This window comes from Taudactylus pleione, unplaced genomic scaffold (genome assembly GCF_031769625.1).
Source record: "Taudactylus pleione unplaced genomic scaffold, aTauple2 ptg000329l, whole genome shotgun sequence".
NCBI lineage: Eukaryota > Metazoa > Chordata > Amphibia > Anura > Myobatrachidae > Taudactylus > Taudactylus pleione.
This window is the reverse complement of record NW_028284730.1, coordinates 3,541,314-3,555,097: the sequence shown is the minus strand read 5'-3', so window position 1 is coordinate 3,555,097 and position 13,784 is coordinate 3,541,314. Positions and strand designations below refer to the sequence as shown.

Here is a 13,784-nt window from a genome sequence, read left to right as displayed (position 1 = left end):
CAGTGACCGCCAGATAATGCATAGAGCGTAACAGTAACCGCCAGATAATGTATAGAGCGAAACAATGACCGCCAGATAATGGATAGAGCGGAACAATGACCACCAGATAATGCATAGAGCGTAACAGCGACCGCCAGATAATGCATAGAGTGTAACAGTGGCCTCCAGATAATGCATAGAACGTAACAGTGACTGCCAGATAATGCATAGAGTGTAACAGTGGCCTCCAGATAATGCATAGAACGTAACAGTGACTGCCAGATAATACATAGAGCGTAACAATGACTGCCAGATAATGCATAGAGCATAACCGTGACCGCCAGATAATGCATAGAGCGTAACAGTAACTGCCAGATAATGCATAGAGCGTAACAGTAACCGTCAGATAATGCATAGAGCGTAACAGCGGCCTCCAGATAATGCATAGAGCGTAACAGTGTCTACCAGATAATGCATAGAGCATAACAGCGGCCACCAGATAATGCATAGAGCGTAACAATGACTGCCAGATAATGCATAGAGCGTAACAGTGACCACCAGATAATGCATAGAGCGTAACAGTGACCGCCAGATAATGCATAGAGCGTAACAGTGACTGCCAGATAATGCATAGAGCGTAACAGTGACTGCCAGATAATGCATAGAGCGTAACAGCGGCCACCAGATAATGCATAGAGCGTAACAATGACTGCCAGATAATGCATAGAGTGTAACAGTGGCCTCCAGATAATGCATAGAGCGTAACAATGACTGGCAGATAATGCATAGAACGTAACAGTGACTGCCAGATAATGCATACAGCGTAACAATGACTGCCAGATAATGCATAGAGCGTAACAGCGGCCTCCAGATAATGCATAGAGCGTAACAGTGACTACCAGATAATGCATAGAGCATAACAGCAGCCACCAGATAATGCATAGAGCATAACAATGACTGCCAGATAATGCATAGAGCGTAACAGCGGCCTCCAGATAATGCATAGAGCATAACAGTGACTACCAGATAATGCATAGAGCGTAACAGCGGCCACCAGATAATGCATAGAGCGTAACAATGACTGCCAGATAATGCATAGAGCGTAACAGTGACCACCAGATAATGCATAGAGCGTAACAGTGACCGCCAGATAATGCATAGAGTGTAACAGTGACTGCCAGATAATGCATAGAGCGTAACAGTGACTGCCAGATAATGCATAGAGCGTAACAGCGGCCACCAGATAATGCATACAGCGTAACAATGACTGCCAGATAATGCATAGAGTGTAACAGTGGCCTCCAGATAATGCATAGAGCGTAACAATGACTGGCAGATAATGCATAGAAAGTAACAGTGACTGCCAGATAATGCATAAAGCGTAACAATGACTGCCAGATAATGCATAGAGCGTAACAGCGGCCTCCAGATAATGCATAGAGCGTAACAGTGACTACCAGATAATGCATAGAGCATAACAGCGGCCACCAGATAATGCATAGAGCGTAACAATGACTGCCAGATAATGCATAGAGTGTAACAGCGGCCTCCTGATAATGTATAGAGCTTAACAGTGACTGCCAGATAATACATAGAACGTAACAGAGATCGCCAGATAATGCATAGAGCAGGGTTGGTGATATTCTGGCTGCCTCTTCCGGGAGGGAGTAGCCAGATCGGCATTGCAGGGGGCATGGCCGGAATATGGAGCGTGAACTGACATGTTTGTGGACGGAACGGGTCGTGGTCACACAATTGCGTCATTTTTGCCCCACCCCTGCTACACAATGCCGAGATTACCGGCATTGTGAAGCAGGGGGCGGGGCCAAAATGACGCGATTCAGCACTAGTACTGTGCAAAGGTTTTGGCAGGTGTGGAAAGATTTTGCAAAGTAAGAATTCTTTAAAAAATAGTGTTAATAGTTTTTTTTTATCAATTAACAAAATACAAAGTGAATGAACAGAAGAGAAATCTAAATCAAATCAATATTTGGTGTGATCACCCTTTGCCTTCAAAACAGCATGTATTGTGGTCCTGACAACAGGGTATATATCGCGAAATGTTGATATGGGAATACAACTATTTGCAGCTATAAGCCTCAGATTGCTGTTACTTGTTGTGGTGTATATATATATATATATATATATATATGTATATATATATAAATATATATATGTGTGTGTGTATATATATATATATATATATTATATATATATATATATATATAGCCTCGGTGCTGTGAGTGAAGATAAGCAGAACCATAAGCTCTCTCACTTACCTGTACTCACACTGATATACAGTATATACACAGAAATATAACAGCCTGTATAATACATTTTACATAGGTAGACTATGAAATGCACAGCGCAATTGTATTAAGTGATCACAAGGCTGGGCAGCAGAGCGTATTACTATACAGAACATAACTTATTTCCTGTAAGACATTCTTGCTGCGTAAAGGTATATTTGACCTTTACTTGGTGTCTCTGCCATTGCCCTGTTAAAGGTCAGATGCAGCTGTCACTGGAAGGAAGGGTGAGGCTATTTTAGGTTCTCTCTCTCCCTTTCCATTGGACTCCTGCTAATGCCCTCTGATTGGATACCAGGAGAAGTAACCCTGGTATATGAGACTGATACCCTGAGAGTGACTGGGGGACATTCCAGGGACCAGGGCATTCAGCTGATCACTCCACCGGTTTATTTCCCCACTTGCATATCACAGCTCACTCTCGCTGGCCATTAACCCATTGCGGCAGGGCTATAGTCAGCTTGAGGTACATTAGACACAGCTCTGATTACTGCAATCTCTGGGAAGCTTTGATAGCCACTATGCCTCACCGTCTGGTAATCGTGCGTCATGGGGAAAGCTCATGGAACCAGGAGAACCGGTTTTGTGGCTGGTTCGACGCTGAGCTCAGTGAAAAGGGGATAGAAGAGGCCCGAAGAGGGGCACAGGCTATTAAAGAGGCTAAGATGGAGTTTGACATCTGCTACACATCTGTTCTGAAGCGGGCAGTGCGCACCCTGTGGTACATAACGGAAGGCACAGACCAGATGTGGCTGCCAGTGCACAGGACCTGGAGGCTGAACGAGCGCCATTATGGGGGGCTGACTGGACTCAATAAGGCGGAAACAGCCGAGAAGCACGGAGAGGAACAAGTGAAGATCTGGAGGAGATCCTATGACATCCCGCCACCACCAATGGGAGAAGATCACCCTTATTACAAACTCATCAGCAAGGTAAGGAATCGCTGTGATGTTACTAGTCTCACCCCATCGTATGACTGGATTATACTCCTTACACTCATTTCTGCATCAGTTCCAGAGATGCTAACCGTCAGTAAAGTTTACTAACAGCATAAACTGTACACACATAGGCAAATGCAGGGGGGGTTTCCGTCTGCCTGGAAACCCCCCTCCCCAGCCCACACCATGATCACAATAGAAATAGTAATATAATAGATTGTTACTAGTGCTGCATTTTATTCTCAGTATCACAAATGAAATAATTAGCATGTATCAGCCAGTGATAAATAACCTGTGCACCAACTAGGAGATCTGGAAAACATGCACTGTTAGGGATGTGCTGCTATAGAGCCCAATATGTACATATATGTCCAGGGCAGTGCTAGGTCCTTCTGCTGCTCCTCATGGCTCCTGAACTTGCTCCAATGCTCTGGAATGGTGCCCACATCTAACATAAATACATTCAGCTCAGGCAGGATGGCCCTACTGCCGCATCTAATGGCTTACTGTGATTGCTGGTCCTGTATATTCTGGAATTATCACACACAATACACTTTGTATGACGCATATTACAGCTGGTTAAGTACTAATTATGCCCTCTTCATGGACTGGCCATACTCGCTCTAAAATCAAGCATTTGAAAACCCCCCTCTAGAAATCCTATTTTTGCCACTGACACAAGTTATACTATTCAGTAACACAAAATACTGGTTAATAAATATGAGACACAACAGATTGCGTGTCACCAAATCCCTGTCCATAATACTATCCAGTTGCTGGATTCTTATAAACCACTCACATTAATTGCATCTCTTGCTTATACTGCTGCATATAGTATATTTCTTGCATACTGGGACGTGTAATGTATATTACCTGTGAATGCTAATTATTGGGCATATTAATACAAGGGCTGAGGAAAACGGCTAGTTGTATCGTTGTATATCCTGCGCTGTGCCCTTTCCTGGGAATGGTGGTACTCTCAGCAATCTCACTACTAAGCAACGAATAAAGGATGAACGTTAAAATTATGTTATTTGCAGAGATCACCCAACTGATTAACATGAGGTAATATGACTGAGATAAAGCAAATCAGGGTCATTTATTTTTTTCCATATGTATCAATATAGAAACCAATTGTATATAGTTTTCTGGTTGGGGTGTATCAGTCTCTATTTTTCATAGACCACTTTTTATAGACGTGCCCTCATTCAGCTTTTAGGAGAGTTACGAGCCACTGGCATAGCTACCAACTGTCCCTAATATTCATATTTTAAAGATCTGTCCCTAGAAATGTCCCTATGTTTCAAAACAGACCAACTGTCCAATATAACATATAAAATATAAAAATATTATATTCTAATTATTGGGCTGATTCTGAGTTGCACCCTGCTGCATCCTCTTTAGAATTTTTTGCCATAGTCATGTCTACGACTTTATACTACTGATAGTAGCAGCACTTCCCCCGGTGTACAAGCGTGTGAGTGACTGTGCAAGGACTGTGATGCCCGCTCTGAGTGTCTTTAGACACAACTATCGGTTGCACCACCGAAACTTGCAGCAGCCCCATGCCAGGTGGAGAATCTCCGTCAGAGTATGGACTCCACAGTGACTGATTAAGCATCTAAATTCGCAGCCAGTTCATCAGCACACTTGCGACACTCCCATAACTAGCCTATAAGAGGGTGCAATGCATGCCTCTGAATACGCACCACCCAGTCACTGCCCAGGAATGCCCAATTACGGATGGACATCGGAAGCCAGGCATCAAATGGTTGCTGGGCTTGTGACATCAAATCATGCGATGCAACTAGCCATTGCATTGCAAAAATTCGATAGTATAACCATCGCGGTGGTTATACTGCCGTCCGAAAAGGGGGGGGCTGTGGGAAAGGAGGTGGAGTCTCACAGCAACCCCGCCCACATCACTGTCGGGGCGTGCCCAGGCTGGGCTGCCCCCAGGCTTTCCCTACTCTGAGAATAGATGCTCTGCGCATGCTATGCAGAGCAGGGGTGTGTGCTCCCCCTCCTCAGCCAGCCATCGGATGGGCATCGGAAAGCTGCATCCGATGGTTGGCAAGGATCGAATTTCCGGTATTTGATGGAAGTGCTTCCGTCGAATTGAAAACATCGATGGTTGCACCGTCCAAATTTTTAGGGATTTTCACATACGCACAGTAGCAAAAAAATCACTCAACTCCGTTAACATAGCCATTGGGTGAAACTCAGACTCAAGCCTCGTGTGTAATGAAAATATAATGATTGTCCGCTATTACTGTACCAACAGCATTCAGTAAGTGTACTTGTCATCTACTCATAGTGTATGCAGCCATTTTGTGACCTGAACCAATATTCCCGAGAATTTAGCCTATCAAGGCACCAGGGAATAGTGACATCACTGAGGGACTACTTCCTAGTGAATTGGCAGGCTGCATATTAGCTCAGCATACCAAATGGCACTCCACTTGAGGCACTTAATAAATTGCAAAATTGCAACTGCACAGTACAAGCTTATTGTAGCTTTGCTACCACAGTGCTCCTTAATCTACACAATTGCCCTAGAAGTTTTAGAAAAGTGCTTGGACCTAAAGAGCAGGGACATCATTTGCAGAGACGCATAATATGCACAGGCCAAGAAGAAGAGATTCCTCATGTGAGGATTTCCTTACAAAGTACAGTTTTCCACAGTATGATTAATAAAAAGAAGATGAAGGTGTGGATAGGGGTAAAGAGGGGCGTGCATACTGTGTAGAGGGGCGCATTGCATTTTCACTCCACAAAAGGACTTTCACAACCCCAGAACTGGGGACGTTTAGGTCTTGTACTTTACTCTTCTACACCTATACATAGCCCCAGGCACATTCCGAGGCAATGTAAAAAAAAGTTTATTTTATCTTAAATTAGTAATTAAAGTGAGGGGGCATAAGGACTGTGCTCATTACATGTCACATTTGTTTGGTAGTTCCTCCCATCAGACCTTTGAACCCCGCAGGTGCTAGCATTTTGGTCCAAATATCTATGTAATGATTATGATACCAGGTAGAAGTACAATGGTGGCTGAGAGCAGTAGGAATCTTTCAAAGCACTATACCACTAATACCCCTTTCACACTGCAATGCCAGGTCGCACCCAGGATTTTGTACACAGGTCAATCCCAGGTGCGACTCGGCTGAGACCCCTTTCAGACTGGCGGCCCGACCCATCTTATTGTCGGGTCGATGACGTCAACGCCATCACGTGCCAAGCGCCGGCTCTTTCTATGCTGTGAACGGGTCCCAGGTTGCATCGACCCGGGTATTCTCACCTACAGGAGTGGGAGGGGATTACATATTCTTACTTACAGGAGGGGGAGGAGATTACATATTGTTACCTACAGGAGGGGGAGGAGATTACATATTGTTACCTACAGGAGGGGGAGGGGATTACATATTCTTACTTACAGGAGGGGGAGGAGATTACATATTGTTACCTACAGGAGGGGGAGGAGATTACATATTGTTACCTACAGGAGAGGGAGAGGATTACATATTGTTACCTACAGGAGGGGGAGGGGATTACATATTTTTACCTACAGGAGGGGGAGGGGATTACATATTCTTACCTGCAGGAGGAGGAAGGGATTACATATTCTTACCTACAGGAGAGGGAGGGGATTACATATTCTTACCTACAGGAGGGGGTGGGGATTACATATTCTTACCTACAGGAGAGGGAGGGGATTACATATTCTTACCTACAGGAGAGGGAGGGGATTACATATTCTTACCCACAGGAGGGGGGGGGGGATCACATATTTTTACCTACAGGAGAGGGAGAGGATTACATATTCTTACCTACAGGAGGGGGGCGGAATTACATATTCTTACCTACAGGAGAGTGAGGACATTACATATTCTTACCTACAGGAGGAGGAGGGATTATATATTCTCACCTACAGAAGAGGGAGGGATTACATATTTTTACCTACAGGAGGGGGTGGGGATTACATATTCTTACCTACAGGAGAGGTAGGGGATTACATATTCTTACCTACAGGAAAGGGAGGGGATTACATATTCTTACCTACAGGAGGAGGAGGGGATTACATATTCTTACATACAGGAGGGGGTGGGGATTACATATTCTTACCCACAGGAGGGGGAGGGGATCACATATTTTTACCTACAGGAGGGGGTGAGGATTACATATTCTTACCTACAGGAGGGGGGCGGGATTACATATTCTTACCTACAGGAGAGTGAGGACGTTACATATCCTTACCTACAGGAGGAGGAGGAGGGATTACATATTCTTACCTACAGGAGGGGGGAGGGGATGACATATTCTTACCTACAGGAGGGGGAGGGGATTACATATTCTTACCTACATGAGGGGGAGGGGATTACATATACTTACCTACAGGAGGGGGAGGGGATTACATATACTTACCTACAGGAGGGGATTACATATTCTTACCTACAGGAGGAGGAGGGGATTACATATTCTTACATACAGGAGGGGGTGGGGATTACATATTCTTACCCACAGGAGGGGGAGGGGATCACATATTTTTACCTACAGGAGGGGGAGAGGATTACATATTCTTACCTACAGGAGGGGGGCGGGATTACATATTTTTACCTACAGGAGAGTGAGGACATTACATATCCTTACCTACAGGAGGAGGAGGAGGGATTACATATTCTTACCTACAGGAGGGGGGAGGGGATGACATATTCTTACCTACAGGAGGGGGAGGGGATTACATATTCTTACCTACATGAGGGGGAGGGGATTACATATACTTACCTACAGGAGGGGGAGGGGATTACATATACTTACCTACAGGAGGGGATTACATATTCTTACCTATAGGAGGAGGAGGGGATTACATATTCTTACCTATAGGAGGAGGAGGGGATTTCATATTCTTACCTACAGGAGGGGGAGGGGATTACATATTCTTACCTACAGGAGGGGGGAGGGGATTACATATTCTTACCTACAGGAGGGGGGGTTACATATTCTTACCTACAGGAGGGGGAGGGGATTACATATTTTTACCTACAGGAGGGGGAGGGGATTACATATTCTTACCTACAGGAGGGGGAGGGGACTACATATTCTTACCTACAGGAGGGGGGTTACATATTCTTACCTACAGGAGGAGGAGGGGATTACATATTCTTACCTACAGGAGGAGGAGGGGATTACATATTTTTACCTACAGGAAGGAGAGGGGATAACATATTCTTACCTACAGGAGGGGGAGGGGATTACATATTCTTACCTACAGAAGGGGGCGGGGATTACATATTCTCACCTACAGGAGGGGGAAGGGATTACATATTCTTACCTACAGGAAAGGGAGGGGATTACATATTCTTACCTACAGGAGGAGGAGGGGATTACATATTCTTACATACAGGAGGGGGTGGGGATTACATATTCTTACCCACAGGAGGGGGAGGGGATCACATATTTTTACCTACAGGAGGGGGTGAGGATTACATATTCTTACCTACAGGAGGGGGGCGGGATTACATATTCTTACCTACAGGAGAGTGAGGACGTTACATATCCTTACCTACAGGAGGAGGAGGAGGGATTACATATTCTTACCTACAGGAGGGGGGAGGGGATGACATATTCTTACCTACAGGAGGGGGAGGGGATTACATATTCTTACCTACATGAGGGGGAGGGGATTACATATACTTACCTACAGGAGGGGGAGGGGATTACATATACTTACCTACAGGAGGGGATTACATATTCTTACCTACAGGAGGAGGAGGGGATTACATATTCTTACATACAGGAGGGGGTGGGGATTACATATTCTTACCCACAGGAGGGGGAGGGGATCACATATTTTTACCTACAGGAGGGGGAGAGGATTACATATTCTTACCTACAGGAGGGGGGCGGGATTACATATTTTTACCTACAGGAGAGTGAGGACATTACATATCCTTACCTACAGGAGGAGGAGGAGGGATTACATATTCTTACCTACAGGAGGGGGGAGGGGATGACATATTCTTACCTACAGGAGGGGGAGGGGATTACATATTCTTACCTACATGAGGGGGAGGGGATTACATATACTTACCTACAGGAGGGGGAGGGGATTACATATACTTACCTACAGGAGGGGATTACATATTCTTACCTATAGGAGGAGGAGGGGATTACATATTCTTACCTATAGGAGGAGGAGGGGATTTCATATTCTTACCTACAGGAGGGGGAGGGGATTACATATTCTTACCTACAGGAGGGGGGAGGAGATTACATATTCTTACCTACAGGAGGGGGGGTTACATATTCTTACCTACAGGAGGGGGAGGGGATTACATATTTTTACCTACAGGAGGGGGAGGGGATTACATATTCTTACCTACAGGAGGGGGAGGGGACTACATATTCTTACCTACAGGAGGGGGTTACATATTCTTACCTACAGGAGGAGGAGGGGATTACATATTCTTACCTACAGGAGGAGGAGGGGATTACATATTTTTACCTACAGGAAGGAGAGGGGATAACATATTCTTACCTACAGGAGGGGGAGGGGATTACATATTCTTACCTACAGAAGGGGGCGGGGATTACATATTCTCACCTACAGGAGGGGGGAAGGGATTACATATTCTTACCTACAGGAGGGGGAGCGGATTACATATTTTTACCTACAGGAGGGGAAGGGGATTACATATTTTTACCTACAGGAGGGGGAATGGATTACATATTCTTACCTACAGGAGGGGGAGGGGATTACATACTCTTACCTACAAAACGGATTGTAGGGAGATATTCGTACCGCAGATTATAGATGCCTCCATATTTAGTCCTGCCATTGAAAGACAAAGAAGACCTACTGTGCCTGTCATTAAATAAATCACTAAATTATTAATTGACCTCTCTCTACTTGCTGGTGAGCAGGCATCCTATTATTTATTTAGACAGCACTGGCCAATGTTTCTGCCAGATACTGACCTTCTGCAGGTCTGAAGGTGAAGGTCCCAGCTGCCCAATACACTGTTAGTGACCTTTGGGGACTGGGTTTTACTTTTATTTGGGATTATTTTTTGACATTGTTCAGTTGTGCTAGTATAGAATGAATGTAATGAATGTATTACTTATTGTTGTTTACATGCCAATCTCTTTCCATACATCACCTTTTTCATCCATCAGGATCGTCGCTATTCATCCCTCACTTCATCTGAGCTACCATCATGCGAGAGTTTGAAGGACACCATCGCCCGCGCCCTCCCCTACTGGAATGAAGTGATCGCCCCACAGATCCTTGCTGGCAAGCGAGTCCTGATTGCCGCACATGGGAACAGCTTGAGGGGCATTGTAAAACACCTTGACGGTGAGATGTGTATTCCATTCTATGATGGCATTCCTTTACTTTCATTACATTTCTACTGCACTTATTGTTTACCTTTTATTTGTCGGCTGAGCAGGACGTATAGTTTTTTTGACTCCACCTCTCTTCTCTCCTCAGTCTCCTCTAACACTGTCTGTAGCAGCTCCTCCCCTCCTCTCACACACGCTGCTCTGGCACTGACTGTACAGTGTTGTGTTGCCCCGCCCCCTTCTTGGACTCCACCTCTCTTTCAGTTTCCTCTAATACAGCTCAAAGCTTTTCAGTGCAGAGTAGGGATGGACATCGAATCAAATGATGGCTGGGCTTCCACCATCAAAACTTTCAATGCAATGGTAGGTAACCATCGCATCCAAAGTATTCGATTAAAAAAACTAATCAATTGATATTCGCTTCCGCAAACGATCCTTCTTGCACATACGCAATAGCCCTATTTTAGGGCTGGGAGGGGGGTCATCACTGGGGTTGGGATCGGGGGCAGAGGAAAATATAAGCAGTGCTATAGTGGTGTAAATTAATCACATATACATATAAGTAAATACTTTATTTATTAAAAAATAGACATAAAATATTCTATGAATCAACCTATAATCATAAGCATCCTGTACAAAACATCGGGGGCGGGGCAAGATGCCAGATGCTGAGAGCTGCAGGAAGGGACAGTGCAGCTCTCAGCATTAAAAAAAACCAAAACATCACAATACCATCGAATCATTGCTATTTGATGGCGGCAAACATCGGAATGCTGCAGGGAGTGGGAAAGGAGTGATACAGATGAGAGAGACATTCCAGGGAGGAAGGGACAGAGATGGGAAGATGAGGAAAGACAGACGGTCAGAAGGGGATAGAGAGGGGGAGGAGGAAAGGAGAGTAACAGACTAGGGAAGGAACAGAGGGCCTAATTCGCTCGCAAGCGGGTCGATGGTGCCCTAATGCGCATGACGGAGGGAGCTCCGTCGTGCGCATGCGCGAGACCCACATAGCGACAGCCAAGCTGTCGCTATGGGTCTCGCACCAAAGGGGGCGTGCTGTCGATGGTGATTGACAGCACGCCCCCTTTGGTGAGCGTGCCGGGGGCGTTGCTGCCCAGACGGAGACGTTCCCATGGGAACGCCTACCATCTGGGTCCGGCCCCACTGACATCACTAGTGATGTCAGTGGGAGTGATTTTGGCTCTGATAGAGCCAAAAGCACTCCTGGGCTTGCGGCAGCGAAACCCTACCACAGGGTCTCGTCGCAAGCCCGATGGTCGCGATGTTCTTGACCATCGCGACCATCATCATGGACGCTCGCATAAGCTGTGGGTGGTAACCCACAGCTATGCGAGCGTCCAAGAGGCCGCTCCATTTTTAGGTAGGAGGGCCCTGATTCAGAGCGAGCGCTCTGGTCAGAGCGTCCGGCTCTGAATCAGGCCCAGAGATGGGAAGATGAGGGAAGACATAAAATAAAACCCTGCAGCTCCGGGCATTCTGACCGCCAGAATCCCGATGGAAAGTAGCGGGGTTGGGGGGAGAGTTAGGTACAAGGGGGGGAGGGTTAGGTTTAGGGTGGGGGGGTGGGAGGTTAGGTTTAGGCACTAGGGGAGAGGTTAGGGTCAGGTACCAGGGAGTTAGGGTTAGGGAGAGAGGGATGTTTAGAATACTGACCGAAAAGTGTCTGTATTCTAACCCTATTGTTGGGATACCGGCATTGAGATTCTGACCGCCGGGATCCCGAGTGCCGGCATCTCGTACCCATCCCTTGGCACAGGCGGGCGGATACTTGCGTTAGGCAGTAAGCTGGCTCCCGCTGCTGAACTGAGAAGCTCCCACAGATGTGTATGACTCGGAACCAGGCTCAATGTTTCTAACAATTATTACTTAAGTTATTACTGCACCTCTTCTATTTCAGATTTGAAAATTAAATTAGCATTTTTCTACTACTGTATATATGTCAGTGTATCTAAGTAAAGAGGCCAACACTTTGCTTCCATGTTGAGGGACATAAATGAACAGGGCACATCATTGAGATGGTTCCAACTTCTCCTTCTAAATGCCAGTTTTAGATGTCGTCGTAGGTTAGACTTCGCACCTACCCCTCCTGTCAGCTGGCTGGTTCAGTTACTCTGACCTTTTCCAAATGAACTTACAGTGACATTTCCCAAAATGATCATACTCTGGCCTTATTACAAGGGTTAGAAGAAGGTATGTCTGACCTTCACCCGTATTAGCCTCCACAGCACATATAGTAAATCAATTCTTACTATTACTTATTATTATTATTATTATTATTATCGTTTATTTATATGGCGCCACAAGTGCTCCGCAGCGCCTTACAAAGTACATAAACAAATAATTTGACAACGGACTTACAGTAAAAAATAGGACAAGGACATGGATAATATACATTGATACATAAGTGACCATAACACATAGATATGCAACAGAGCGTAAGCAACCAAGTGATAGGTGCCATGGTGGGGGGTAAGAAGTAGGTGAAAGTAAAGTAAGGAGAAGCACAAGAGGGTAGAGGCCCTGCTCGTAAGAGCTTACATTCTTCTGTCACACTATTTCTCATCCTCAGTCCTCTTCCTCTAGTATTTTTGCCTCACCTCCATACACCCCTTTCTCTTCCCCCTGTACACTGGTTAGAAGAAGGTCGTCCTGTTACTATTCTTAATCACACCAATTCTAGAAGTCCTATATAAATATCCTCAGCTGCCTCTTCTCGTTATCTTCTCTCATTCTGCCACCCTGTGGTTTGCTGCGGTAATGCAGATCACACTTGCAGTGTAAAAGCGATGGGCAGTTAGTTCTACTCAAAAGGAGGGTTTTAAACTATATTTATTAAATATATTAAATGAAGCAGTGTAACACATAGCAGTGTAACACATAATTTAATATATATCATACACAAAAAAGGGGATGCAATCGGGAAGCCGGCTGACATTAAACCGACAGCCAGCTTCCCGACTGTCATATCCCGGCGAGGGTGAAATGCCCGGCGTCTAGATGTAGACGCCGCTCATTTCACCGACGCCGGGAGACCGGCGCCCGGCATCCCGATCGAAGGGATGCCAGGCGCCGTGAGCGGACAGCCGCGGGGGGGGGAGGGTTAGGTTTAGTGCCCCCAGGGGGGACTTAGGGTTAGGCCCCCCACGGGAGGGTTAGGCTAGGGGGAGGGAGGGCTAGGGTTAGGCACCCCAGG

At 45.7% G+C, this 13,784-nt stretch overlaps 1 protein-coding gene across 1 annotated transcript in view; it reads left to right on the top strand.

Moving 5' to 3' along the window:
* The first annotated feature begins 2,623 nt into the window (after positions 1-2,623).
* PGAM2 (phosphoglycerate mutase 2) overlaps positions 2,624-13,784 on the top strand; it is a 30,270-nt gene continuing 19,109 nt past the window's right edge. The window contains exons 1-2 of the mRNA XM_088443203.1: positions 2,624-3,220; positions 10,403-10,583. Of these exons, the coding sequence (XP_088299329.1) occupies positions 2,810-3,220; positions 10,403-10,583 (592 nt within the window). The 5' untranslated portion in view covers positions 2,624-2,809. The remainder of the gene's footprint in view (positions 3,221-10,402; positions 10,584-13,784) is intronic.